At 57.6% G+C, this 26,081-nt stretch overlaps 2 protein-coding genes across 2 annotated transcripts; one reads left to right on the top strand and one right to left on the bottom strand.

Annotated features, from left to right (window-relative positions):
- Positions 1 to 3,951: 3,951 nt before the first annotated feature.
- DLX6 (distal-less homeobox 6) lies at positions 3,952 to 8,607 on the top strand. The gene is made up of 3 exons (XM_030010502.2): positions 3,952 to 4,526; positions 5,493 to 5,686; positions 7,466 to 8,607. The coding sequence occupies exons 1-3, from the start codon at positions 4,166 to 4,168 to the stop codon at positions 7,715 to 7,717; spliced, it is 807 nt and encodes a 268-aa protein (XP_029866362.1). The 5' UTR covers positions 3,952 to 4,165; the 3' UTR covers positions 7,718 to 8,607.
- Positions 8,608 to 16,290: 7,683 nt separating this feature from the next.
- On the bottom strand, positions 16,291 to 19,182 carry DLX5 (distal-less homeobox 5). The gene is made up of 3 exons (XM_030010698.2): positions 18,604 to 19,182; positions 17,226 to 17,410; positions 16,291 to 16,982 (listed from the first exon to the last, which is right to left on the bottom strand). The coding sequence occupies exons 1-3, from the start codon at positions 18,956 to 18,958 to the stop codon at positions 16,650 to 16,652; spliced, it is 873 nt and encodes a 290-aa protein (XP_029866558.1). The 5' UTR covers positions 18,959 to 19,182; the 3' UTR covers positions 16,291 to 16,649.
- Positions 19,183 to 26,081: the final 6,899 nt, after the last annotated feature.

Genomic DNA, 26,081 nt, shown 5'->3' with positions numbered 1-26,081 from the left:
CCGGGAGCTGGGGTTTGGCCGCGGAAGGAGCGGAGAAGCCAGACGGGGGGGGGGGGGGGGTGGTGTCACAGCCGATGAGCTCCTGCTGCCTTTCCCCGGGGAGGGACAGGTCCTCCCGGGCGGCGGCGCAGGGGGTCCCCAGCCGCCCCCGTAACTCGCACCTTGCCCCAGCCGGCCCGGCTGCTGGCCCGCCCGGCCCCGCGCAGCTCCCGGGGAGCTGGGTCGAGGCCAGGCAGCTCCCCCCGTGGGCTCCCGCTCCCGCAGCTCCGCGCCCCACTCGTGACTGCTGCCTGCTCGCTTTCGGAGGCACTTCAGTGCTAGGGGACTAGGAGGTGCGGAGTGTCCGCCCCCCACCCCCCTTTTTCACGAGTCACCCACCCGGGAAACGAGCACCCCACTGCTCCGGTGCGTCCAGAGCTATTGACTCAGGTCTAGTTTCTTCAGAAGGAGGCCGGTAACGGAGCTCGGCTGCACGCAAGCCGGAACAGGGGAGGACCGGTGCCCGGCAGCGCGGGGTCCCGGCGGGCAGGCACCTCCCGGCCGCCCCGGCACCCCCCGCCAGGGCGCGGGGCCCGGGGCCTGCCTGCCCCTCGGAGAAGAAGCTCGGGTCCCTACTACCCCCCCCTCGACCCCCGGACCCCTTTGCCCTCCCCCCCCCCGGTGCGGGTAACGGCCGGGCGGAGCAGGGCGGCGGGGCAACGGTGCGCGGGGTAGCTCCATCGGGCAAGCAGCGGACCCGCGCCGTGCCGAGCCGTGCCAAGACATGCCAGGCCGGGCCGGGCCAGGCCGGGCCGGGCCAACCGGGCCGTGCCAAGCCGTGCCGTGCCAGGCCGTGCCGCGCAGCCTGGCCCCGCCACCCGCCGTGCCCCGGCCACGCCGCGCTCCCCCTCCCCGCAGGCGCGGATCCTTCGTGCCAGAGGCCACGGGGAAAAGGGGGATGGGGAGCGCGGGGGGGGGGAGAAAAAGAAAAGAAAACAATAAATATTGACAAGCAGCGTGACTCCTTGCAGCCGAGTCATTAACATCGACCAATCACCGGCAGCTCCATACCGAGAGATTTGCCTAATTAAATTGGGGAAAATTATCGGTGTGAGGCTGGATGGAGTCAACTGTCCTGACGACAGACGAGGATGCCTGAGCACCGCGGGGAAGAGCCGCCCCGGGTGCCCAGCGCTTCCCTCCCGACGGCGCCCACCGACGGCTCGGCGGGGGCTGCCGCACCCCCGCGGGGCCGCCACCCCCCCCCGAGCCGCCGCCTGCCCGCGGGTGCGACACCCGCTCGCCCCACCGCAGTTCGTCCCTCAGCGAGGCTGAGCGAGGGATGCACATGTAACTCCGTTTGCTGCCTATCGAAGGGAGAGGCTCCTGCAGACTCTCCCTGCCTTCTCATCTTCTCCTTTTTTTGTTTCGCGCTGCCTGACTCAGACGCCTTATTCCCTTCGCCGAGGCGGCATGTAGGTGTCTCCTCTCCTGCCCAACTCTCCCCCATTCCCAGGTTAGCATCCATTACACGGCAGGAATTATTTCGAAATAAGAAAGCACCGTGTTGCAAACGCTCCCCAGCCCGTTTTCTGACACCTTTTGTTATGCATGCTTTTGCTGCTGGGGAAAATGCTAGTATGTGCACCTGCGAAAAAACGCCTTCATGATGTTAACAGCAAGCTGGAGGGTATAAAGCAATAAAACTGCCAAATGTACCTGTTCCTATTGAGTCCATGACCTACACCTATGAATAAAGAGTCGCAGTAGGAATTCTTTCCCCTCTCTTCCCCTTTCTCTATATTTTTATTCATCGTAGGTTTGTAAACGCCTGGATCGGGTTACCCTTTCGCGTGTTAAAGTGGAACTCTTGTTAAAAGCAGGAGAACAAGGCAAGACACTTACAACCGCATTCAGAGTTACTGAACCGACTCCAAGGGCTCAAGAAGTGGAACAACGATGAGAGGGTGGTAAGGGGACACAAGACATCCCAGCCGCCCAGGAAAAGACACCCCCTCCATACCCCCCTGACATAAACCAGCTGAACTCTAAGCGCCGAGAGACTACGGGTTATATCCTGCCACCGGTCGAGCATCGCTTCGCATCCCCCTTTCCTCCGACCCCCCACGGACGGTGCGGTATGCAAACAGGGGGCTCGCATCCCCCGGCTTCCCAGAGCTAATGACCGGGCTGTGGAGAAACAAAACCCCAAAATCAGTGAAGAAAGGGAAGGGGGGGGGGGAGAATCCCAGAAAGAAAAATAAAAACCCTCTAAATGTTTCCAAAAGCGACGCGTTAAAAAAAAAAAAAAAAATCTGCAAAATCTAGAAACCAATCCTCAGGCAATGTCGGTGTGAGAGGCAGTGTCAGGACCCGTGCTCGGTCTGGGGATGTCTGGGCTGTGCGGGGTTTGGCAAGCGGCGGCTGCTGGTGCCGGTGTTGGTTTTCAAAGCCCGAAGCCTCCAGCCCGTTTCCCCATCTAGAGCAACTTTGGGATTTCTCTAGGCTTAGCGAGTTCCGTCGGGTCCTTCCTACCTCAGTCCTCTCCGGTGGGGTCTGTCTCTGGAGTTCATGCTTAGCTGGACGCGAGGAGATTTAAGCGAGGGAAAGGGGGGGAAAAAAAAAAAAGAGAGAGGGAGCGAGAGAGAGAGAGGGGAGAGAGAGGAGAGGGGAGAGAGAGAGAGATCCTCCGCCGCGCTGGATCAAACTTAATGTCTTTCCCTAGTCCATCTTTGAAAGAGAAGTGGTAATACCACCTGGATGTTCGGATATAAATCCCCTTGCAAATAATAAATGGATTAATAATAACAAGGTATGAAGTTCTTTTTATAGAAAAAAGGAGAGAATTGAAACTAAATGCGGCAGTTAGACAACCATTTTGATAAGAGGATAATTGAGGCGACACTGGTGTATAATTAGAGGATAATTTATGCTATATCCACTTTTATTCCACCTCCCAAAATAAACCCAGTCCATAATCATTACAGGCAAATTGTTCTGAATTTTATAGCAGCAATTTGAACAAAGTACTGCAGTTAATCATGGGAGATTTTTGTGTATTCCTGATTAGAAGTCTAATTGCCTCCTTCCAGAAAGTAAAAATAACTGTAAAACGACTCTATTTTTATCATTAACAATGTTGACAATAAAATAAAATCAACTGGAATTGTAATCTAAAGACAAATTTAGGGCGCAGGCACTTTTTTTTTTCCTTGGGTCGTTTATATCCTAATCAAGCTTTTGCCAAAACCGCCAACCGCACGTAGCCATTTGCATATATTTGAAAGCGATTACGGGGAGCTGCCGCCGCCGCCGCTGCTTTCAGCGGCGAAAAATGCGCTGCGCGTCGCTTCGCCGCAGCGAAAATACCGCGCAAAGCAGCGCGGGGGGGGGGGAGATATGGAGGGGGCGTCGTGCAGTGTTGGGGATGCGTGGTTTTGGGGGGGGGGGGGATGGGGGCAGGCGCTCCCTTTTTCCCCACCCGCGCGCGGGGCGCGGAGCGCGCGTTGGGCGCTCCGCGCCCCGCGCGCGGGTGGGGAAAAAATGTTGGGGGGGGGGGAGAAGAGGAGGGGGGCGGGAGCGGGCAGCGCGCGCGCTGCCGGCGCGGCGGGGCGGTGACGTCAGGGGGCTGAGTGACCAATGAGGGAGGCGCTGCCCTCCGGAGACGAACCATTCGACTTGTGCGCGTCCCTGCCCTTCAAGTCGAAGCGCCGGAGCCCCAACTTTCCCGGCTCCCACCTTAACCCCCCCCCCCCCCAACGCCCGGCCCCCCCCCCCCACCTCCTCTCCAAAAAAAAAAAAAAAAAAGAAAAAAGAAAAAAAAGAAAAAAACCCACCCCACGCGCCGGAGGGGGGGTGGGGGGGGATGAAGGAAAAGAGCGGCGCAAAAAAGCGCCGGGAGTAGCCCGCCCTCCCCCTCCACACACCCCGCACACCGCCCTCCCCTTCCTCCCCTCCCTCAGTGAACGAGGCCCCTCGCACAACGGCTCCTTGGAGAGGAGGGGGGGGGGAAGGAAAAAAAAAAGGCGGAAAAGAAAAAAAAAAAAAAGAAAAGAAATTAAATTAAATCACCGCCGCCTCTCCAGCGGTGCCGCGGCGGGTAAGGGGAGCGGCGGTGGCTGGGCAGAGAGGAGGCAGAGCGCGGGGGGCGAGCCGGGGAGCGCCGCGCTCTCCCTCCCAAACTTTGATGATGACCATGACTACGATGGCTGACGGGCTGGACGCGCAAGACTCCTCCAAATCCGCCTTCATGGAGTTCGGGCAGCAGCAGCCGCCGCCGCCGCAGCCGCCGCCGCCGCCCCACTCCCAGCAGAGCTCGCCGGCCATGGCCGGCGCCCACTACCCGCTGCACTGCCTGCACTCCGCCGCCGGCTCGCACCCGCACCACCAGCATCACCACCACAGCTCGCCCTACTCCGGCAGCGCCGGCTCCTACAACCACCGCTCGCTGGCCGCCTACCCCTACGTGAGCCACTCGCAGCACAGCCCGTACCTCCAGTCCTACCACAACAGCAGCGCGGCCAGCCAGACGCGGGCGGACGACGCAGGTGAGCCGGCACCCGCTTCCCCGACCCGCCGCCAGCTTCTCCCCGCCACCCTCCCCGACCCCCGCCCCTCCATCCCCGGCCACCCCCGGGGCAGCTGCGTAACGACCCCCGCCGCGGCCCCCGCTCCTGCCCAGGGAGATGCCGGCCCTGGGCTGCGCGGCCCGCCGGGGAGAGGAGGGGGGGGTTGCTCGCTACCGCGGCCCCTCCGCGGGCCTGCTGCCGCCGTACCGGGCGGCGGGGCCGCCGCGCTCCCCCCGCCCCGGCCGGCCTGCCGGCCGGCGGCGGCTGCCAGCGGTACCGCGGCGCTGGGCACCGGCGCCTCCCCGGTCGCCCCGCGGCCGGCGGGCAGGGGGCTGCGCTCGGCGCTCCTTTGTTACGGCGGGACCGGCTTTGGGCAAAATTCCTGCTAACACCTGAGGAGTGAAAGTTTCCAGGCGAGCGGGTCGCATTCCGCTCGGGGGCCGTCTGATTTATGTATTTTTTTTTGCAGGGAGCCGCTCATTTTGTACGTATTCATCCGGAGGGGCACGGCGGGGGGGGGGGGGGGGGGGGGGGGAAGCATTGTTAAAAGTCTCGGACCGGTGATTCACGGACCACCGAACTGGCGACGCGAAGTCAATTAGCTGGGTAAAACCTGGATGGACCTGGAACCAGGCATCCCTTCACGAAGCCAGCGCTGCACTTCATTTTGATTTTTTTTTTTAAATTTTTTTTTTTCTCCCCCGGGGGGAAGGCGGCGTGCCCACTATGCCCGGACAGTTGTTTGGTTTTTTTTTTTCTCCCGGTAGCTCCCAAGCAGCAGCCTGCGCCGCAGCGTGCCTTTAAGGAGCCGGAGCTTGTTTGTGCGCGATGCTGTCGAAGGGGCGTCGGGGCCGGCTGCCGGGTTTTTAGGAGCCGTGGCAGCCAAAACGCGCGCGTTAAATAGCTAAGGAGGGTGATGTTTCAGCTGCCTCGTTTTGCTTGCAGATCAGCAAAAAACCACGGTGATTGAAAACGGTGAAATCAGATTCAATGGAAAAGGGAAAAAGATTCGGAAGCCTCGAACCATTTACTCTAGTCTACAACTCCAGGCTTTAAATCATCGCTTCCAGCAGACTCAGTACCTGGCACTTCCAGAGAGAGCTGAACTGGCAGCTTCATTAGGACTTACCCAGACACAGGTAATTACTGGGAATCCCCAATCACTGAAATCCTGCTCGAGCAATAAAGGCCAAGCAAAGTACGGTGCTCCCTAAACGTTCTGGCCTCTGTACGGGAACGCTCGAAAAGGTAACGCACACGGTCCCCATCTATACGTGATAGGACTTATCTAATGCACGACAGAGAGACCGGTCTACCGCAGAAGGAGCTGAACGCGCCCTTCCCTCAGCCGCCTGGCGAGCAAATGCTCCCTTTTGATGCAACACATAACATTTTAAAATTGCCTCTATTTTTCGGATAATTCCAGCACCGAGATGCAGTTGCCCAGCTGTGAAAAGGAGAACAAAACAAAGGCAAGGAGTCGCTGGGCCCGAGGTAGAGCTAAAAGCAAAGCTGCCTCGTAGCGAGCTATAGGTAGTGGGGAAGCAGGAACACGTTAGGAAATACCTGTAAAATCAATAGTTAATTCACCCTGGATGACTAACTCAAATGCAGTGGTTACCCTTGGGCAAAATGTACGAAAGGTGATAATAGATCTGAAGATCAAAGACAGCCGTGTACAAAATTATAGCAGGTTAAGCCATAGTTAAGTGTGGTTGGAGTAGCTGTGCCATTCTGCTAATTTAAGCTTGAAAGACACATGAGGCATTACAGGCTTCCCAGGCTGGGGTTTGTGGAGAAGTGCATGGATAGATGGGATCAATTCGGGTAAAATGTAATCATGTGAATTTATGAGCTTAACAAATGACTGCAGGATTTTATCATTGTCATTGATAGCAGTCGCTTCCAGCTAGCGATTTTTAAATACTCAACAAACATTAATCATGGGAATAGACCTGATAGTTTTACAAATGCGATTTTAGTATCCTTAGCATGCACGCTCTGTCTCACTGCTGTCTCGCTTTCTCTCGCACGCCTAGATTTTTCAGGGGCCCGATCCTGGGCATGCAGCTCGACAAGGACCCCTGCTTATGCCCTAACATTACGGCTGCGAAGTTTGCAAGGTCAAATACACGTGTGGGAGGTGTTTTCTTTGTTTGCTTGATTTTAAGGAACATGTGTGTCTATATGTCTTGCATATATATAATTTCCATAATAATGCTGATCTGCCGGAGTGGGCCCGATCCTTGCACACCTCATCGAGTGTAGGCTCCCTCCTCGGGAGTTCTGCTGGATTAGGAGCAGGATGAGACCCAAAGCGATCTGAATAGCCCATTACTCGCCGAGAAAAGAGAATTTTCCTTTCTTTAAAAACAACTTTGAAAAGAAAGCCACGATCCTGGTTCCATTGTGCCTCCTTCCCCATCACATCAGCAACGACCGCTTGATCGTGCATGTTTTTGGATGCGCGATTTCTTTGTAAGTGCCCTTTGTCTATTGGCTCCTGTCTCCTGGCACAAAATCATATGATTGCCCGTGTTTGACAACAGTTTGCACAAATGATCAAATGACCTCCAAAATTCTGAATGAGGTGTTAAAGCAGGAGAGCTCAGAGCACCCTACTCTGTTGCAGCTCGATCAGTCTGGCCTGCCCAGGGAAAATAGCGTTCCAGCTTAAACCCTGCACCCCTCTCGCTTTCCAGCTCCGCTCTGCCTCTCCCGTTCTTTCCAGCTGCACCAGGAGCCCGAAAGCAGCAGTAGCTCATCCTCCTTCCCCTCTCCCCCCTTCCCCAGCTCCACAACCGACTGGCGTGGGCTCTCAAGACCTTCTCCAGAGAAAACCCGGTCCCCCCGGGGTGTCCCCTGCTGTGCTCTGGGTGCTGACGGCAGCCTAATACATGCTGCGTTTTGGTTTACAGGTGAAGATCTGGTTTCAGAACAAGCGCTCCAAATTCAAGAAGCTGCTGAAGCAGGGCAGCAACCCCCACGAGAGCGACCCGCTGCCCGGCTCCGCCGCCCTCTCCCCTCGCTCTCCGGCTCTGCCTCCAGTCTGGGACGTTTCAGCTTCTGCCAAGGGAGTCAATATGCCTCCCAACAGCTACATGCCTGGCTATTCTCACTGGTATTCTTCTCCACATCAAGACACAATGCAGAGACCACAAATGATGTGAATTGTCCAAGAGAAATAATCTCCCAAGAACGCCTCGTCTCGACATGGCAAGAAGTTCCCCTGCTTTGCCAAGCCGTGCCAGCTAACAGGCTCTGTGTGAACTTGTAGATGCGGCAAAGAGACAGAGTGGCTTTATTTTATTTTATTTTTTTTTTTTAAGTAACCTCAGCGATTGATCTTGAACAGAAAGACACAATTTTCATTCTGGCGCACAGAAGACACTTCTCTTTAGGATATTTTCCTTTGGACTCCAAGGCACCAGCCTCTTTCTCTGTGGAGTATACGTCAAAACAAACTTTTTACAGACTTTGCCCACAAGAAGAACCTGAATGTACCATGGCAGCCGTTTTTACTTGTTTAATGAGCTAAAGACATTACATGATGAAAGAGAGACTAGTCAAAGCTCCTTCATTTTTATTCACCAAATCCGGACTGGGGAAAAAAAAAAAAAAATAAAAGAGAGAAGAAGGGATTTTTTAAAAAAAAATGAAGAGGGAAAAAAAAGGACAACTGGTTGAAAAAATGAAAATATACTGTAAGATTAGAACATTACCACGAAGCAAAACCTGCATGCTTTCTCAAAATGCAATGGGCTGCGGCTCAGAAGAAACCACCGTCTCTCCCGCGAAGAGCCCCCGCACCCGCACACACCCGCACACAGCCGGACAGACTCCCGGAGACGAGCAGGAAAGACAGAGCGAGGGATCGGCGGCAGCACCCGCCGCCGCGGTCCGGGGAAGGAAGGTTCTGCGCTGCCTGACGGCAGTCCCCCCCCCACCCCAAGCGAGAGGGACCTTTCCCCCGAGCAACCTTTCTGTATATATTGTTGAATTTTAGTTGTACATATACTTTGTATGTTTTTGTCTTCTTTCATATATAGAGTAAAAGCCACAAAACGCCCGCCTGGCTCCTCTTTCTCTCCGCCTTAGCGGATCCCCACCTCCCCCGACCTGCCCCCCCCAGTTCAGCCCAGGCAGCTGGACGCTGTCCCCCCGCTTGCCTGCGCGCACAGACACCGCTACCTGCACATACATCTGCGAGCAAAGACAGAAAAGATGGGGGTTGGGGGGAAGGTTGGGGAGTAGCAGCTGGTGGTTTGGTCAGTTTTAAGGCTACGGCTAAGACAGGAGACCTCGAGACCGCAAAGATAAGCCTAGAAGTTTCCCATCACCCGGCCATTTCTGCTGCGACTTCACTGCTCCGCTGCTCAGCTGAGCTGAGCTTTCTCGCCGAGGCAAAGCCCAGAGCCCTGCCTTTCTTCCCCAAGGTTGGAGACTCCAAATTATTAAGAAAGGAGGCGCCCTCCTTTGTTTTTAAAGAGCAGACAATGCAAGCTGAGGAATGTTTTGCAAAGCCCTGAGAGGTGCCCAGGCACACAACACGCTGTCCAGCCAGCTCCAGCCTCACCGGCTTGTGGAAAGCACAGCAACTACTGACAATGAAAAGCCCTTTCCTCATCCAAGCTGGGTGCCCCATACTGCGAGAATTAATGGCTAGAGACCTGGGCATCCTTCAAATTATGAACCTTGAAACCACTGAGCCATTTATCAGAAGTCAATAGAGATCCTCAGAGTGCTCCATATAATGACAGCTACATACAGTCGTGCAAAAGGACAGTCACTATAATTAGACACAAAGCAAAGACTACTTACCAACATACCAGTTTTTTGGGGGGTGTTTTTTTGTTTTTTTTTGAGCAACTTCCACGCTCAGTCAGTCTTCAGAGTGGTTTAAAACCGATCAGTCTTGTCATTTTCTACCATTCGTATTGTTACATTAGGAAAAATGTTTTCTTTTCTTTTTTTCCCCTTCCCACTGTGAAACTTTGGGTTCAGAGCTCCCCAGGATCAATTCTGAACAAAGCCTCCAGCTGCAGTGCCATCCAATTTGAAGCAGACATTGGGGACAATTTAAGGTTTTTATCCACAAGAAGGTTTTTTTCCATTCTCTTAAATGCAGCCATAATTAGAGTAATTTTTCATGTAGCCCGCTGATTACAGCGTTTTTACCGTCAAAGATAATTACCTGTAATTTTCTTCCACTTTTAATACTAAAAAGCCATCTTTATTTAGATTCAGGAACAGGAAAGGCGAAACAAAAGAGGAAAATTATTCTGTTATTCATACACAAATTGCAGAGACGTAGGGCCTAAAATTGAAAATTAACCAAAATTATAATGCTGAAAAGAATGGAAGAGGCTTCAGAAGTACAGCTGGTAGTGGGGCTCACTGAATTATTCAAATGACACTGGAGAGAAAGCTACCATACATTTAAACCAACAGCATTTGCGTGTGTGTGTGTGTGCGCATCTCTCAGAAAACCCTGCTTTAGACCCCCCCCCCAAGCTTGCCCCCGTGCGGGCTCACCCTCGCCCCCGCAGAGGGGCGGCGGATGCCCCGGGGAGCAAGCCCCGCAGCCCGGGGAGCCCGGCCGAGCCCAGCCTGGCGGGTCCCGGCCCCCACGGTCCCCGCAGCCGCCTTAACCCTTTCGCTGCAGCCCCCGAGTGGAGACGGCGGCGGCCGGGGTGTGTGTCCCCCTCCCCGCCCCCGCTGGCGGGCCCGGGGGGGCGGGAGAAGGGGGCTCGCTGCTTCTCGTGGGCTTTCGGGGGGCTCGCCCTCACCCGCATGCCTCGCGGGTGCCCGCGTGGGTGTCGGCGCGGAAAGGCTCTCGGTGCGCCGTGCCCTCCTCCCCCACGAGTGATTTCTCGGGTGGGCTTAAATAAAGGCCAGACAAGAAGCAAGCAAGCAAGCAAACGAACGGTAATAATAAAAAAAGCGCTGTAGCTCAACCGAGTGGGAGAAGGTGGGAGAGGCAGGCCTCTCCAGCAGCGGGGTGGGAGCGAAGGGACGGCAACAGCGGCAGCGCCGGCTCCCACTCGCGCGGCGGCCGCCCCGGGAGACTCTCGTGAAACAGCGTCATCTATGGATGGAGCGGCAGCAGCTCCCCACGCCAGCCCCCAAACCTGCTGCCGCCGGGCTGCCAGCGCCGGCCCCGCCACCGCCACCGCCAGCCGCCGGGCTCCGCCGCCCCGGGGCCGCCGGGAAGGGCGCCGCGGAAAGGCGCGCTGTCGCCGCCCCACTGCGGGGCCGGGCGGCCGGGGCTGGCCCCGGGGCTCGCAGGGTTTCTCCGCCGAACCCCGCGCCGCCCCTCCGGTAGCCCGGCGGGGGCCCCGCCGCCCCGCGCCGCCCGCCGCCCCCGGCTGCCCCGGGAGGGGGAAACCACCGGCGCAAGAGTGACCGCGAAAGCGGGGGAACGAGCAAGGACGGAGCGTGCCTCGAAGGGGAAGGCGCGAAGCGGTCACAAACCGAGCCCAAACCCAAGCGAGCCCCAAAACTTACCCCCTGTGAAAATCTGCTAAGCAAGGATCGGGGTCTAGAAATCTACACTGAACAGAAGCAGTGGAGAATATTTTTCTGAGTCTCAGGGCAGAAGCTCTTTCTCTATATTCTTGGTTGAGTGAGCACATCCAGGTGTGAAATTGTTTGCACACCCCAGCACCTCTTATATTGCCAGCAAAATTAGCTGTTATTACTGTCACTGTTTAGTGATGGTTAGCTTGATAAAAAAAAACTGCTGTAATCAAGACCTGGCGCATCTTTGCAAATTACAGATAATTGTAAACGTCCAGATTATGATAATAGCATCCTAATCCAGCCTGCAATATAATTATTACAGAGTGTTACATCTGAAACTGTCCAGTAGGGCTAATTCAGCCATTATTTAGACCCTATTTTTGCACTGCAAATGGGTTGCTGAGTTGAAAATGTACGATTGTAATTTCACGGGGCACTCAATGAGTAATGGTATAGGGAGAGAAAAATACAAAAGTGAAATGTGAACAGTAGCGATCAAATCAAACTCTGAAGGACAAAAGACTGTTTGATTCATAGGGAATGAGAAGAGCGGGAATTAAGAAAATAGCAAATCAGTGGTCTGCAGCGTTACGTGTCCAAATCTCAACGAGTGCGAGCCTGATGTGCAGGCAGGGGCCGATGCTGCGGGCTCCCGCCTGCATCTGTCCGCCTCTCGGCTCGGCTCTTCCCGGCAGTCTCTCCCCGGTGCCCGAAGGATCCCCGGGCTCCCCCCCACATCCCCAAAAGCGGGCTCGCCCTTCCCGTGTGCCTCCTCTCAGGTGGCGGAGCGTCACTTTCGGGCAAGAAGCCTCGGGAGCCTCGTCACCGGGCGGGGGGAGGGTGCGGGATTCGGCGTGCCGGACGCCGGGGCCGGGCACCCTTCGCCCGAGGCTGCGGACCCCTCGGCCTCTTGCGCTCCCGCGCACCCGCTGGACCAGTCGTCAGGGGTCCTTAAGGAAATTATCACAGAACCGACTCAATTGTAATTAATTAACCGAAAGAGCCTGGCTAACAGGACTACCTGCAGCTCGCGAGGTTAACTCATTGGGCTAGGTCGCTTTCCACTCCTGATTAGCTTTTATTAACCCTGGACACGAAATACACAAACCCGCTTCATTTTTAATGGCCCAAATCATCAAAGCGCTGCTGCTGCCCCGCCGGCAGGTACCGGCGGGATCCGGGTGCGGGGGGGGGGGGGGGGGGGGCGCCCGGGGCTGGCCCCGTGGGCAGGAGGGGTGCTGGCCCCGGCCCTTGCTGGCCTCCCCCGGCTGCAGCCGCGCCTGGCAGCCCGCAGCCTTCCTCTGCGCGCTTTTCTCCGCGGGAATTAATAAAAAGAACGCGAAGAAAGGGAAAGGAAAGCTCAGTGGATACCGCGAGGCGAAAGCCCTATAAAACGCATTATATGGTGCACAGCGAGGAGACTGTAAAGATTTCCTGGGATGGAGGGCCAGCTCCGCAGTCAGGCAGGCGATGCCGCTGCAGAGCACGGAGCCAAGTCAGGATCCGGCCCGGCGAGGCTCGCTGATCCCTGCTGCAAAGCCCAGGCTGAGGTTTAGGCAACCTCTCCGGCAATGCCGAGGGGCAGGCAGCAGCGGGAGGAGAGCGAGGAGCCATCCTCGAGCTCCTCCTTGCCAAGTGCTGAATCAGTCGCGGCTTCTGGCCGGGCCCGGCTCCCCGGGCCCTCACCTAAAGGGAAATAAGGAGGCGAGGGGGCCTGGGAGTTTTGGCCGCGGCCTTGAAGGTCGTGTCCCTGGAAGGTGTTCACAGAGACACCCTAGGGGGGGTGGGTGAGTGTCGGGGTTTATCGGGTCTGTATTCCTGTCAGATAAACCATTGCTTATCCTCCCAAATGGCATGTGAACAGACGCACCGCCGAACAAAGAGCAGAAAGATTTAATTGATGTAACACAGATTCTCCCTAAAAAAAAAAAAGAGAGAGAGAAAGGGAGGCTTAACGTAAACTCCGCCGTTCCGATTTTCACGGCTCTTGTCTGACCTATAAAACAGGTTATTGCGTTACTGCAGGCAACCGCTCAAATGACTGAGAGCAAGAAGAGGGGCTTCTCCCCCCCACCCCGACTTTCCTGCAGCAATAGCTCTCCTTGCCGTGATCCACGACCGAGCCACCTCAAGACTGTCAGTCGCCAAATCGCGTGGTAGAAATCTTTAATCGATGCCACATGTGCAGCGCACGTTGGGGATACAGCGCTGCCGGCGGCGGAGCGGGCAGCGCCCGGAGGCCCGCGCAGGCAGCGCGCGCCGCGGGGGCATGAATTTATGGGGGAGACCGAGGGGGGCGAGAGGGCGACAGAAATGCCTGACGAGCGGGCTGCCTTGACGCGGTGACAGGTTGGAGGGGGTGGTTTTTTTCTTCCCCAGGGAGGAGGGGGAGGGAAACCGAGCGGCTTAGCGAGGAGGCAGCGCTCCCCCGGATGGAGGCTCTTCCCCGCCGAGCGGTGCGGAGGTGCCAGGGCAGGGAGCAGCGGGGGCGGGGGGGGCTATTTGGGGGAGCGGGGGAAGGTGTTCCCCCGGTGTCCGTAGGTGGGGGTGGCGGGCAGTGATCTGTATGTGTGTTTGGGTGTGGGTGGTGTGGGTGTGCGCCCCGTCCGGGGGCGAGCGCAGTGTGTGTATGTGTGTGGGGGGATGGATCTGCTGTGGGTGGGAGAGCCCCAGAGGTGCGGGCAGTGTCAGGAGCTCTCGATCTGGGGCAGCTAGGGCTGCAGGCAGCTCTGTGTGTGTGTGTCAGGCCCTGTGGCTCAGCCCTGGAGCCGCTCTGCACCCACAGGAATGTGGCTCCTCTCGGCTCCCCGAGCTGCCCCGGCTCCACATGGAAGTGGCCGCCAGGAAAAGGGAAGGGAGGGGAAGAGAGAGGGGGAGGAAAAAAAAAAAAAAAGCCCCGAGCCAGCAATCCGCCGAGCCCAAACCCAGCGTCAGACAAAGGACAGTTCATCCCATCCCTTTCCCGGGGAGGCAAGGGGGGAGGCCCGGACAAGCCAGGCTCCCTCCGACCGCCGCCGGAGCCCCGGGGGTGCGCCCGGGCGGGGAGAGGCGCCGGGGTGCTCCTGCCTATGCGTACGGGGATGGGAGCATCCCCCTCGGCCCGGGGCTCTCACGGAGGGGCGGGCGGCTGGAGACCCTGGGTGCGCATAGGGGCCGGGGCCACGGCGACGGGGAGCCTCGGCGAGGGGCATTGCCTAACGGGGCCTGGCTACCCTCTCCCGGGAAGGGGTGCCAGGCTCTCCCCGACCTGCCCAACACCACCCCGAGCTGGGAGGAGGAGAAATTCAGCAGGGAGAGGGACCGGCGTGGAAACAGAGCGGAGCTGACTCGGCTGGCCCGCAGAGGAGAGCGGTGCCAGAGCCGCCGGAGCCCAGGCTGCCCGGCCAGCGCCGGCAGAGTGAATTCTCGTCCCTGCCCGGCATCCTGCCTGCCGGCATCCCGCCTCCCCGGAGCTGTTCCTGCGCTGTCCGCCCGAGCCCTCCCGGCCCCTGCAGGTTACCGTAACCAAACAAACAGCCCCGCGGCAGCTCCTCAAAGAAAAGGGTGGGTGGACCGACCTGGGAAATAGACCTCCAGCTCTTGTGTCCGGGCCTTTCTGCAAAGGGAAGGGACCTCGGGGAAGGGAGAATCTCTTACTGCAGGTTGAAAAAAAATATTAATGCTTGTCTAGTGGGAAACGAGGAAAAGAACGGAAGAAAATGAAAAGGCCGGGCTGCTTTTTTGCAGGGGGTGGAAGTGAGCAGAAGAGACAAAGCCGAGCTTTTCAGCAGCCCCAGAGTCGCGGAAAATCCCTGAAACCTTGCGGGTGAAATGAGCAGGAGCCGGTCCCCAGAGCCGCTGCGAGGACGCGGGGAGCGGCGGGGCACCGGCTGCAGGGCGGCCCGCTAGCCGGCAGCGGGCAGGGGTGGGCAGCCGGCGGCAGCCCCCGCCGCCCTGTCTCTGGCACCCACGCACCCCTCCCCGGCGTGCAGGGAGCAGCTTTACCCAACAAACTGGTCTATTGTACTGCAAGCCATTTACCAACCCCCAAACCTGTTACAAAACAGCAACCTCGGGCTTCTTTCTTTGGGGAGAAAACACGCACACTCACACTCACGCACACGCACAAAACATGGCAGGCAGGAGCGGAGGGAGAAGAAAGGAGGGGGAGGGCAGCGGGGAGGAAGACTAGAGACAGGTAAGTGCACCCCAGGGCAGGAGCGTGCCTTTTCAGGCCTCACTCCCAGCCCTGCCAGCGCTCTCCCTGCCGTCCTCGGGTGGCAGGGGGTAATTTTCTATCTCGGGGGATCCTTCAAGGGACGCCTTTGTCACATTCGCTGCTGCCGCCTTACCCCGCACGGCCGTGAATTTCCAGCGCGGCTCCCCGCTCCCCCCTCCCACCCCGTGACGGCCGGGGAGAGGCGGGGGGGGGGGCCGCGGGAACGTGCGCCGCCGTGGGGGCCCCGCGGGCCGGTTGCTGCCGGGGAAAGCCCGGGGTTTCTGCTGGGAGAGGGGCCCACGCTCCGTTCGTGCCGCCAGCTGAGTGCTGCGCGCCCGCGGGCATCGCCGCGGCCACCTCGCCGAAGCCGTGCCTCCGGCACCGGGCAGCGCTCGTGGAGGCTCCGCCGCCCGGCTTTTTCCCTAAATCGTGTAGACAAGAGATTTTAAAAAAAGAAAAAAAAAAAAAAAGTACCTCTGCAAAGTCCCTCCTTCAGCCGGAGCCGCCGCAGGCTTTTACCAGGAGGAAGGGGAGCGGGGCCCTCATTTTATCCTTTTCTCATATTTAGTGGCTCCCTTTGACAGAAACGTAATTTGTGTAATTAGCCGAGCGCACACGGGCGACTGATGGGCTGTGGAGTGTGCAGCTCTCGACGCTAATTGCTCTCAGGAAAGGATTCAGGGCGGCTTAAGGCGAGATATTTGCTTTCTAGCGTCAGGATGGGCAGCTTTCGCTTCAGCTCAAATCACTGTGCGATAAGGTGTACGCGGTCTTGCAAAAGCCCCTTTTCCAGCGGGGAGAGAGCATCTCCGCCCCTCGGCTCGCCCGTGGGGACCTACAAGGGTCAGATCCTGCCAACACGCCCCGGCTCCGGTGGCACGGCACGGCGACCGAATGTGAGCTCCCAGGATCGGGCCCCTCAAAATCCCCCTTTCCTCGCTCGCTCTCTGCAAGCAAACTGGTGTTATTTTTTTTGCCCCCCTCTTATTAATAGAAGAAGGGGTAATTTGGAAACGTTTCTCGTGGTCGAAATAATTTTATTTTATTCAGAATATACAGTTTAATTCCTCTATCTACAATTATTTACAGGGTTAAAATAACATTGAAAAAAAGTCTCTGGAAAAGTTGAGGTCATAGATTTCAAGGCACCATTGATAGTGTCCACAGCTGAGCCAAAAAATGTCCGTATTGTATAAAAAAGGGTTTCCTTTGAAATGCAATAAGTTACATGCACAAGCTTTACACATTTTAATCTTTTTGTTTGTTTCTTTTCCCTTTAAAAATCCCCCATATGCATTCCTTTCGTTATTATTCCTTTAACAGTAAAACACAGGAGTCCAAGGAACAAAAAAAAAAAAAAAAAAAAAAAAAAAGGTCAGACTCTAATAAATTGTCCCAGAGGCCAGCGCTAACGGGTGCTGTAGGGAGCCGTGGGGTTGGAGGTGGGAGTTGATGGAGTTGGCAGCGGGGTACCAGGAAGCGGAGCTCTCCAGGTAGCTGGATGCAGGGGACGGGTTGGAGTTTGGAGGGTGAGCGTGCGCGTGGGCATGGTGGCTGAGGGAGCGGGACGAGCCCTGAGGTTCCCAAACCGCCGGCGACTGTGGAGAGTTGCAGGCCATGGGGTCGCTGGAGCTGGGGCTGTGCTCCGGGGGCATCTCCCCGTTCTTCATGATCTTCTTGATCTTGGATCTTTTATTCTGAAACCAAATTTTCACCTGGGAGGGGGGCGGGAGGAGAGGGGAGGAAAGAGGGAGGGCGGAGGGAAACCGACACCATTAATGCCCGCCTGGCAAGCCGGCGCTCCGCGGCTGCGAGGGACCCACTTCCCGCCACCCTCCCGGCCCCTCCGCGGGGCCCGATCCGGCCCCTCCCGCCGCGCGGGGGGGGGCGGCCCGGGGCTCTGCGCCCCGCCGGGCCGAGCGCGGCCCGGCCGAGCCCAGCTGAGCCGAGCGCGGTACCTGTGTCTGCGTGAGCCCCAGGGAGGCGGCCAGCTCGGCCCGCTCTGGCAGGGCGAGGTACTGGGTCTTCTGAAACCTCCTCTGCAACGCCGCCAGCTGAAAGCTGGAATAAATAGTCCGGGGTTTGCGCACTTTCTTTGGTTTGCCGTTCACCATCCTCACCTCGGGCTCCGCCACCTCCTTCTCTGCACGGGCGCAAGGGCGGGAGAGAGACACAGACGCAGACGTTAAGGCGCGGGACGCGGCTCCGCTCCGCGCCGCGCAGCCTGCGCCGCCGGCGGACGCCTCCCGCCCGCGGGCCGGGCCGGGCCGGGCCGGGCAGCTGCGCCGGCCCGACGGGCCCCCGCGGCTGCCCCCGGGGCTGCCGCCTCCGGGAGGCGGCCCCGCGCACCCTCCGCCGGCTCCCCGCGGTGAGGCGGAGGGGGGGCCGGCCCGCTCCCTCCGCGCCGGGCCGCCGGGCCTTGGCCACCGCCGGCCCTCCTCCGCCTCCGCGACCGCCCCGGGCATCCTCGGCGGAGGGCGGCGGCGCCGGGCGCGCAGCGCTGCGCGGGCGAGGGCGGGAGCGCGGGGCATGCGCGCCCGCCGCGGGAATGAAGAGGATTATTGGAGCCCTGCTGGGAAGAGGCCGGCCCGGAGCCGAGACCTACCCAGGAGCACCGACCGCTTCCCCCGCACGCCCGCGCCTTCCCCCCGCCGCCGCCGGCGTGTCCCCGAGCGCCACCGCGGCCGCACTCGTCCCAGCCGAGCCCCAGCCGCTTGGCTTGGCTACGGGCTTGCTTTATTATTTTTTTCCCCTGTCCCCCCTCCTTCGTCCCCCCCCCCACCCCCCACCAACTTACAAAGAAGTAGATGGAAAGCGCTAAAACCGCGGCGCTTTCTGGTGAAAAATCCCTCCCGGCTTCGCAGCCCCGCCACGGCTGCGCTCCCCCTCCCAGTCTCCTCCCCCGCCCCTCCAGCACAGGGGGAAGGAAACTTTCTTTGCCACCGCGAACCTGAGTTTGAGACACGCAACAAGGCTCGGCTATCTTTCCCCCTCTTCCTGCGGGGGGAAGGAGGAGGGAGGCAGCCGTGGCGGCCCGGGGCAGCTGACCGACGTTCGCTTCTCTAAAGCACTAGTGCTAGGATTCATGCTTCGGACCGTGCGGGCTGGTCGGGAAAACTAGACAAGCTTTCCACCTTTTTTTTTTTTTTTTTACACTTTCCTTAGTTTTCCTTTTAAATTTTTTTCCCTTTAATTTTTTTTTTTTAATTTATTTCTCCCCGTGGATCAGGGAAAGCTGCATCCCCGCTGTCCACGGAGCTGGGATCTGCCGGGGCGCGCTCTCCCAGCCTCCCCCCGCCGCGGAAGCTCCCGCACGCCCCCGGCCCCGGCTCTCACCTGGCTGGCTGGCGGAGCTCTGTACGCGGTTGTAAGCCCCGCTGTACTGGTGGTAGGGGCTGGCGTAGCTGTAGTCTGCGTAGGCTTTGGCAGGATAGTTCCCAGCAGATCCGTTCATGCCGTGGTACTGATACTGGTAAGGGTTGAGCGCTTTGCCGTAAGAAGCCGAGGTAGGCGAGCAGTAGCCGTGCGGGGCTCCCCCCGCCGGGCTGTAGTAGTCGGAATCCGTAGCCGAGGACTCGGGTAAAGTGGGAGATTCCTGGGACGGGTGGTGCATGGCTGCGGCCGTCTGGAAAGGAGCCTGGAAGTCGCCGGATCTGATGTTGGGGACCCTTCTGTCAAATACTCCTGTCATAGCTCGGAGCCGGCGGCTGGCTGGGGCTGGCTGCTGGGGCTGCTCGGGTCTAAGCAGACATGTCTGGGGGAGGAGGCTGCGGCGCTGTGTCTGTCTCCGGCAGACTGCTGGCTGGGGCGCAGCATAGGCTTGGTTAAATCCTTAATTGCGCTCTTACGCACAGCAGGGTGGATCGGGTTCCATTGGCCAGAGCAATCGGGAGCAGCGACACCCTAACTCGTCCAACTAGTTTAGCACAACAAAGCTTTGGCTTAAAAAAAAAAAAAAAAAAAAGTCCCATTCAAGCTCTTTTAAAGAGAATACTAACAGCAATCTCCGAGCCGGAGCGTCGCGATCGGGAGGTTTCCGGCTCCCCCCCCGTCCCCCCCGCAGTCGGCGAGGGGTCTCGGCTGGCCCCGCCGCCCCGCGGGCGCGCAGCCCGGTGCCCCCGCAGCTCCAGCCCGCAGCCCCGCGGGGGAGGGCCGCAGCCACGCCGCTCGGATTTGCCGTCCGGTCCCTCTCGGCTACGCTGATGGCTTGGGAACAACGCACCGGGCGCTCCCGGTTACCGACGCGATTTCTGATCCGGCGGCGATAACCAGTCGCGTCTAGTCGGGGTTGTTTCCCTCGGATCGTGCCCCCTCTCCGGGGGGACGTCGGCCGGGACCTCCGCGTTAAATAAAGTAAATCATATTACACACACCCCCCCCCCCCAATCTTGAATTTTAGTTACATCATTTCCTGCGTCGAAGACCCGAGCACGGCCCGGAGCCAGGCGGGAGGCTCCCGGCAGGACGCCCTGCCGCGGGGGTGTGGGGGAGCTGCTGGGGCCACTGGTGGCACCACACGGCCTAGGGGCAGCCCCCCCGCCGGTGTCGCAAAAGGCGACCTGGCTGTGGCACGACGCCCGTGGGCGGAGAACCCCCGGCCCCCCCCGCCAGCGCCGGCGGCCCCCCAGGTGCGCCCGTGGCGATGCTCGGCCCCACGCGTGGTCGCTCCTCGCCGCCCCGTGGCGATGCTCGCCACCTGGTCCCAGGGCCAGATCCCCGTCACGAGGGGAGCTCGGAACACCCTTACGCGTGGGCAGGACCTCTGGCAGGCCGCCGCGGGGCTTCGCCGCTTGGAGGCTGTCGCAAGAGCCCACTTCACGGGTGACAGCCCCCCAGAAGGGGCTGGCGCTGCGCGGGGGTGTGTGTCCCCGTCCCGTGGCCCCCGCAGCACCCCGACCAGCAGCACCCGGTTTTCCGCGCCCGTCTATGCACCCAAGTCCCAGGCGATGGGCTCAGTGGCCGGGCCAGGGCGAACCGCGGGCTGGTGATGCCCCATCCCTGGTGATTTTACAGCAGCGTTGCAAAGAAATGGATCAGATTTTACTAGACACTAAGGAAAACAAATAAAAGGCTGTTTTCAGTGACCTGGAGTTGTAGATTTTTCTGAAGTTGTTTACTCTCCAGATTTAGCCTGTTTGCTCACCGAAGATCTCCTAGCCAGCTGGGTAACACTTGTAACACAACCGTGCATGTTGTACTTGAACTTATTGTTTGCTTTGGAAATGTCCACAGCTCATATAAAATCGCATTAAACAAATCCCTAAGCATTTCATTATATGAATCACTTACTTAAATCCATTGGAAATGCCTCCCCCCCCCCTTTATTTTTTTTCTAAAGAGAGGAACCGGAGAGGGATGTATGTTTACGACTGGGGGGGGGGGGAAGTAAGTTTATTAAAGCTCCCCATTTGCATCCAGTTGGAAGGGACGGTAGAGATTTTAAACAGAGGAAGAGGGGGAGAGGGTGGGGGGAAAGCCCATTTGTGTCATAAATTCCAGGGCACTGCACTTCAACACGTCCGGGCAGGAAGGTGCCGTTTGAAGGGAGAAAACAGGAGAGGACCTGGGCGCTGGTATCGCACCCGGCCCCGGCAGCGTCGGAGCCGCGGCGGGTCCCGGCCAAGCCGTTTCTGCAGCTCACCGGGGAAATCTGGATCGGTTTCCTGCAGCAGAGAAAGTTTGCTCTTGTTTTTTTCAGTGGCAAGGCGGCGGGACACACACACACACACACGACCAACAAAACTTTTGATATTAAATTAAAAAAAAAAGAGGGAGAGAGAAATCCAGCAGATACCACCGCAAAACCCCCGAGCGGATTTTTTTTGAAGGCATCCGCGGCCGTCGCAGTCCGTGCGAGGATCACCGGGCTGAGGGCATAGAAATTCGCCCGTCTGCGGGTTTCCTGCCCCTCGTCCTTCCCAGCCCGAACCCGATTTTCTTGACTTTCTGCTGTTTTTTTCCCCCAGCGGTTTTTATTTAACACATCCGGTGGGGAGCGAGCGTTTCAGAGGGAGCCGGAGTCTGTTTTCTATTTCACAATATGGTCATTGTTTACCGGCACATGCCCGCCGCCCCGCCTGAGCGGCTGCCCAGGGCCCCCGCCTCCAGCCGCGGCCCTTTCGGGCCCAAGCCCCGCTAATCCGCGGACGGGGTGGGGGTGTGCGTGCGTGCGTGTGCGTGTGCGCCCGCCCGGCGCTTGCAGCCGGTCCCGGCGCGCAGGGCGCGGGGGGCGCCGCGGCCGCGGACACGTCGGAGGCGCGCGGCGGCCGTGCCCGTGACAAGAGCGCCACGGCGTGGCCGCGCGGGGCGCAGCGCCTCCGCGCTACCTGCGCGGCGCCCGCTCCCCCCCGCCGCCCTCCGCGGCCCCCCCCCTCCCCCCCCCCCCCGCCGCCGCCGCCGCCGGGGCCAGACTGAGCGGCGGCGGCGGGCGCGGAGCCGGGCGGCCCCGCCAGCGCTCTCCCCGCAGGGCACGGGGACCGGGGCGCGGGAGCCGCCGGGTCGGCGGCCGCGGCCGGACAACGCGGCGATTGTTCCCGCCGCCCGCGCCGGGACGGGCTGCCGCGGAGGCAGCGGTGGGGCCCCCCGAGCGAGCCCCGCGGCGGGCCGGGGCGCTGTGTCTCGGCCGGTGCCCGCCGGCCGCCCCGCCCTGCCCCGGTCCTGGCTCGGGAGCATCCCCGCGGGCCGAACCCTCCGCGCCAGGCCCGCCTGGAGACCGGGGGGGGGGGGGGGATTTGCAGTGGGTTCTCCCTCCGCTCCCGCTCGGCCGTGCTTTGTTTCCAGCCAAGGAGCGAAACATGTCAGATGAAGCCTCTCAGACTTTTGGATGAAATCTTGCAGTTGTTCAGAGAAAATCTTTCACTTTCTGCATAAAATACTCTCGTCCGGGCACCGAGTTTTTTGCTGGAAACATTATTTCCATGGAAATTGCTGGCGAAGAATGAAAGGCATTTTTTTCCCTTCTTTAAAAAAAAAATCCCAAACAGCCCTCCACAGTGGAAACATGGATTAACTCTTGTTTTACAGCATCAGAAAATGGTGATTTCCAAACAACTTCGACAACTGAGGGCTTTCCTGGCGCTCCAGTACATCGTCTTAGGCTTAGGACTTGTTTACCTAGGGGAGTATTTTCGGAATGAAGAGGCAAAGGGACTGAAAGTCCTTGTATTCTCGCCTAAGGCTGGGCAAAAAAAATTACATCTGCTCCAAAGTAAAAATCTTGTCATGTTCAGTGTGGGCAAAAGCTAGCGGCAATCTAGTGGGGAGGGCTAGTGAACTACCCAGAAAGATATTCACAGGGTAGTGATAAAAGGGAAAAATGCAGGAAAGGGATTTTGGAAAAAAACCAACATTTGGGAGAAGGGGAGGAGAAATAAACCCAACAGAAAACCCAGGGAAGAATCTAGGATGTTTTGCTCGAATTTCAGTGGCTTTCTGCAGAGCCACCGGCTGTGGGTACAGCCGGTTCAGGGACAGGAAAATGGGCACTTCTCCACCTAAGCATGACATGCTCCGCTTTGGAGAACTTACGTCCCTCCAAAAGACAAGGAGGTTTTGTGTTCCTCTGAAGGTCACCATTCGTGTTGATGGTAGGATGCACATGTGACTTTGGGATCAAAGCCTGTCTGGTCTCTCAAGCACTGGGGTAGGCGTTGGTTTTGCCCTCCATTCCAAAGTGATCTCTAGGCTCCGGTCGTCTCCCACCCCTGGAACAGCCTTTTCTTTTCCAGTTGCTTGAGCGTGCCCAGGAAATGCTGGGCCTCTAGTTAACGAAGCGAACCTGTCACTTCGGCATTTCCACGGCTGATGGACTCACTGCTGGGGTTGGCCGCAGCCTGGGCTCTGCTGGCCTCGCTCCTCTGGCCTGTAAATTGCACTGCGCATAAAACCCATGACGTACAATGTCAAGAATTAGAATTTGCTTTTTAGGGCAAATTGTGGCTGTCTCTTTTACTTGCCAAGGAGCTGACACAAGGAGCTTGCACTTGCACCTATTGCCCCCACATTGCACCGACATGACTGAAAGGAGGAGCCAGGGCTCCTTGTTAGCGTCAGCTGTAGCAGACTGAGCCGAATGTGTGGGACAAGATGATGTTAAGCGATTCCTAGAGACGCAAGACTCTTGCCTGCAGCCCCCCTTCCCTCCTTTCTCGGGGTGTGCCTGCCAGGGTCACTGAGGGGTTGCTTAGCTGTTTCTTGATGCATCACAACCTTCCCAAGGCATGGCACTGCCTGGCAGTCACAGTCCAGCCAGGGCCTGCCCCTCTAGACTGGGAAATACTCAGTGAACTCACCCATTCCCTTCCCTTTTGGAGCTCTGTCCACATGAGCTCATGGGGCTGATGGGGAGCTCCCATTGTCCTTCGATTCAAGGGCTTGACGTGGACGTGACCCATGTTTATAAATAAGGAGATCTGCTCTGGGCTGGGCGGGATGTTTCAGGGAAAGCCCATCCCAGTCTTTTTTCCCATTCCCAGCCCATGTGCTTCCATCACGGTGTAACACCGGCCTCTTTCTGAGGTCATGGAGGCCAGTAGAGAAACGTCATCAGAAAACCCAACTTCTCCCGAGTTGTTTTTCTACCTGCCCGCTCCCCAGGGAGCTGGGCATTGTTATTCCAGGAGCTGTAGGTACTTTGACTGATGTGAGGCCCAGCGGTTTCCAAGAAAGACAAGACACAAACCAGATGGAGGCATCTTCAGATCTGCAGTTTGGGTCAGCAGCAAGAGCTGCGGGAGCATGGCTCCCTGTGCAGTTGCCTGAGGTTTCCATAACAGGCGTTTGAGCACGGACCTGGAGCTGCATGGGCAGAACTGCTCCTGGAGGTGCTGCTCTGATGCAGAGTGCGAGCCTGCACTGCCGGAGGGCTGGATGTAAAAGCTCCCCTTGCCAGAAATGCTTCTGAGAAAATACTTGCCGAAGCTGCCCTCGCTGCCCAGCTGCGGTGCCACGGGGAGGGTGCTGCAGAGCTCTGGTCTCGCACGGCGATCGGGGCGGTGGTGGTGGCCGTGGCACGCTGGGAAGGGCGTCCGACCAAGAGCAGAGGAGGGAAGGACCTCAGCTGTGGCGGCAGGAGGGGCAGGAGGGAACGACTTCAGGAAATTCAGCATCCTGGATGAGTGGGCAGCTGGGCTGGATGACTGTAATGATCTTTTCAGGCCTTAAAATTTATTACTGTAGCTTTTAGCTCCGAGTAGCCAAAGGCAGTTGCTCCTTAAGGAAGAGGGTTGATTCATCTCCAGTACGGCCATTCACTCTGCTTATTCTCTCCCGCCTGTCACATCTCCTTCAGCCGTAACTCACTTCTCGGCCTCTCAGATAGGAGCAGGGTCGCTGCCTCTCTGCGGGACTTCAGATGTGAGATAAATCCCTTTGCATCCCAATGCCGCAGGAATGCTTTCCCAGATCTCTGACATCCTTGTTAAAAGATGACCGGTCAAAGAATTTGAGGCGTAGCTCTTCAGGCCCTTTGGTGTGTTTTGAGCGGAGCAGGGCAGGGCAGGGCAGGGCAGGGCTGCTGGTGGAGGGGCTCGGGGAAGCCCGCCCGCGGGGGCCCTCGTGCAATGCAGCACGCGGATTTTCCCCTACAAAACTCAGGAATTAAGCTTGCAACCTTCCTCTTTGAATAATGATCTAATATGTTGTTATCCTACAGAGGTCAGCCAAACTTCTATAATTTAGACCTTGAAGGATTTGCGGATGATGGCAGCCTTAGGAAAAACTCTCGGAAACTCCTGTTTAGCTAATGTGAAGTTTAGTGCGAGCTTAGCATGCCTGTGCAATCAGCTCGAATCAGGCAGCATTAAACCATAGGAATGGATGCAGAAATAAACCAGCAATTAGGCTGCTGGAGCAGTGAATACGAGAAGTGACACTGAACAAGGGGCCAGGACACCTTGCAGGTTAAAGATCAAAATAGCAAAAGCACGTCTCGTCATATGGTCCTGTCCTTATTACTTATGTTACGTGGTCTGTCTGGCCTCGCCTATTAGGTTTATCAATGTATACTCACCCACAGTATATATGCTAGCTAGAGGTAGATAATATCTATGAAAGGACTTAATAACTTGCATCTGTCATAAAACCCACTTGACGTTCAGTTCCTCAGTTATAGCTTAGCCTTATTTTTTAAATAAATATATGCTAGACTTTCCCTGTGACTGCAATTCCAGGGCTATATTATTTTATTTCATCTTCTGCCTTAGCTTTTATGTCCTTCACTAAAACATACGCTGCCATAATCCAAACTTGGTCTCCTAAAAGTTTCCTATGCAGCACAGGGGAACCTTCTCCTCCTTCATCTTTCACAATCCAGCCTGCAGCTGTGAGCAGCCCTGCAGGGAAGCTGGATGTCACTGGCTGCGTTGTCAGTGCTGTCTCTTCAAGGGGCTCTGTAAGGTCACCGTCATATTCATAAGCGTAGAGGAAAAGACTTTTCTTCTTTTTCTGTCTCCATGTTTGAATTACATCTTTGTCCTTGAAAGAGGCCCTGCTGCAAGAAGCATCAAGATGCTCTGCTTTAAGATTCATTCTACATTCCTGTGAAGATCTTCATTTATTGGAAAAATGGAGGTTATTTTCTTCTTCAGCTCAGATTTCTTCATCACAATGTTCTCTAGTCAGTGACTGAAAAATAGCTCTTGGGGCTGTATCATTTGTGCTTCTGAGAGCCTGCTAGTTCTTTTATTATTAGGAAAAAGCCTTGGTTTGGGAATGAGAAATAAGGTGTTTTTTCTCAAGAGACTTCAAGGCGGGCATGTATTTTGAGGTAAAGTACCACCTGGGTGAATACCTACAGAAGGAAAAGAATTTTCATT

This window comes from Aquila chrysaetos, chromosome 3 (genome assembly GCF_900496995.4).
Source record: "Aquila chrysaetos chrysaetos chromosome 3, bAquChr1.4, whole genome shotgun sequence".
In the NCBI taxonomy this organism is placed as follows: Eukaryota; Metazoa; Chordata; class Aves; order Accipitriformes; family Accipitridae; genus Aquila; species Aquila chrysaetos.
The sequence above is the reverse complement of the archived record's forward strand: the minus strand, read 5'-3'. Positions and strand labels throughout refer to the sequence as shown.

Excerpts from the sequence above, each read along its gene's own strand:
- DLX6 (XM_030010502.2), top strand. The coding sequence starts at position 4,166 with ATGATGACCATGACTACGATGGCTGACGGGCTGGACGCGCAAGACTCC. Across the intron at positions 4,527-5,492 it reads GACGCGGGCGGACGACGCAG|ATCAGCAAAAAACCACGGTG; the intron begins GTGAGCCGGCAC and ends TTTTGCTTGCAG. Across the intron at positions 5,687-7,465 it reads TAGGACTTACCCAGACACAG|GTGAAGATCTGGTTTCAGAA; the intron begins GTAATTACTGGG and ends TTTGGTTTACAG.
- DLX5 (XM_030010698.2), bottom strand. The coding sequence starts at position 18,958 with ATGACAGGAGTATTTGACAGAAGGGTCCCCAACATCAGATCCGGCGAC. Across the intron at positions 17,411-18,603 it reads GAGCTCCGCCAGCCAGCCAG|AGAAGGAGGTGGCGGAGCCC; the intron begins GTGAGAGCCGGG and ends GCGCCCGTGCAG. Across the intron at positions 16,983-17,225 it reads TGGGGCTCACGCAGACACAG|GTGAAAATTTGGTTTCAGAA; the intron begins GTACCGCGCTCG and ends CCCCCCTCCCAG.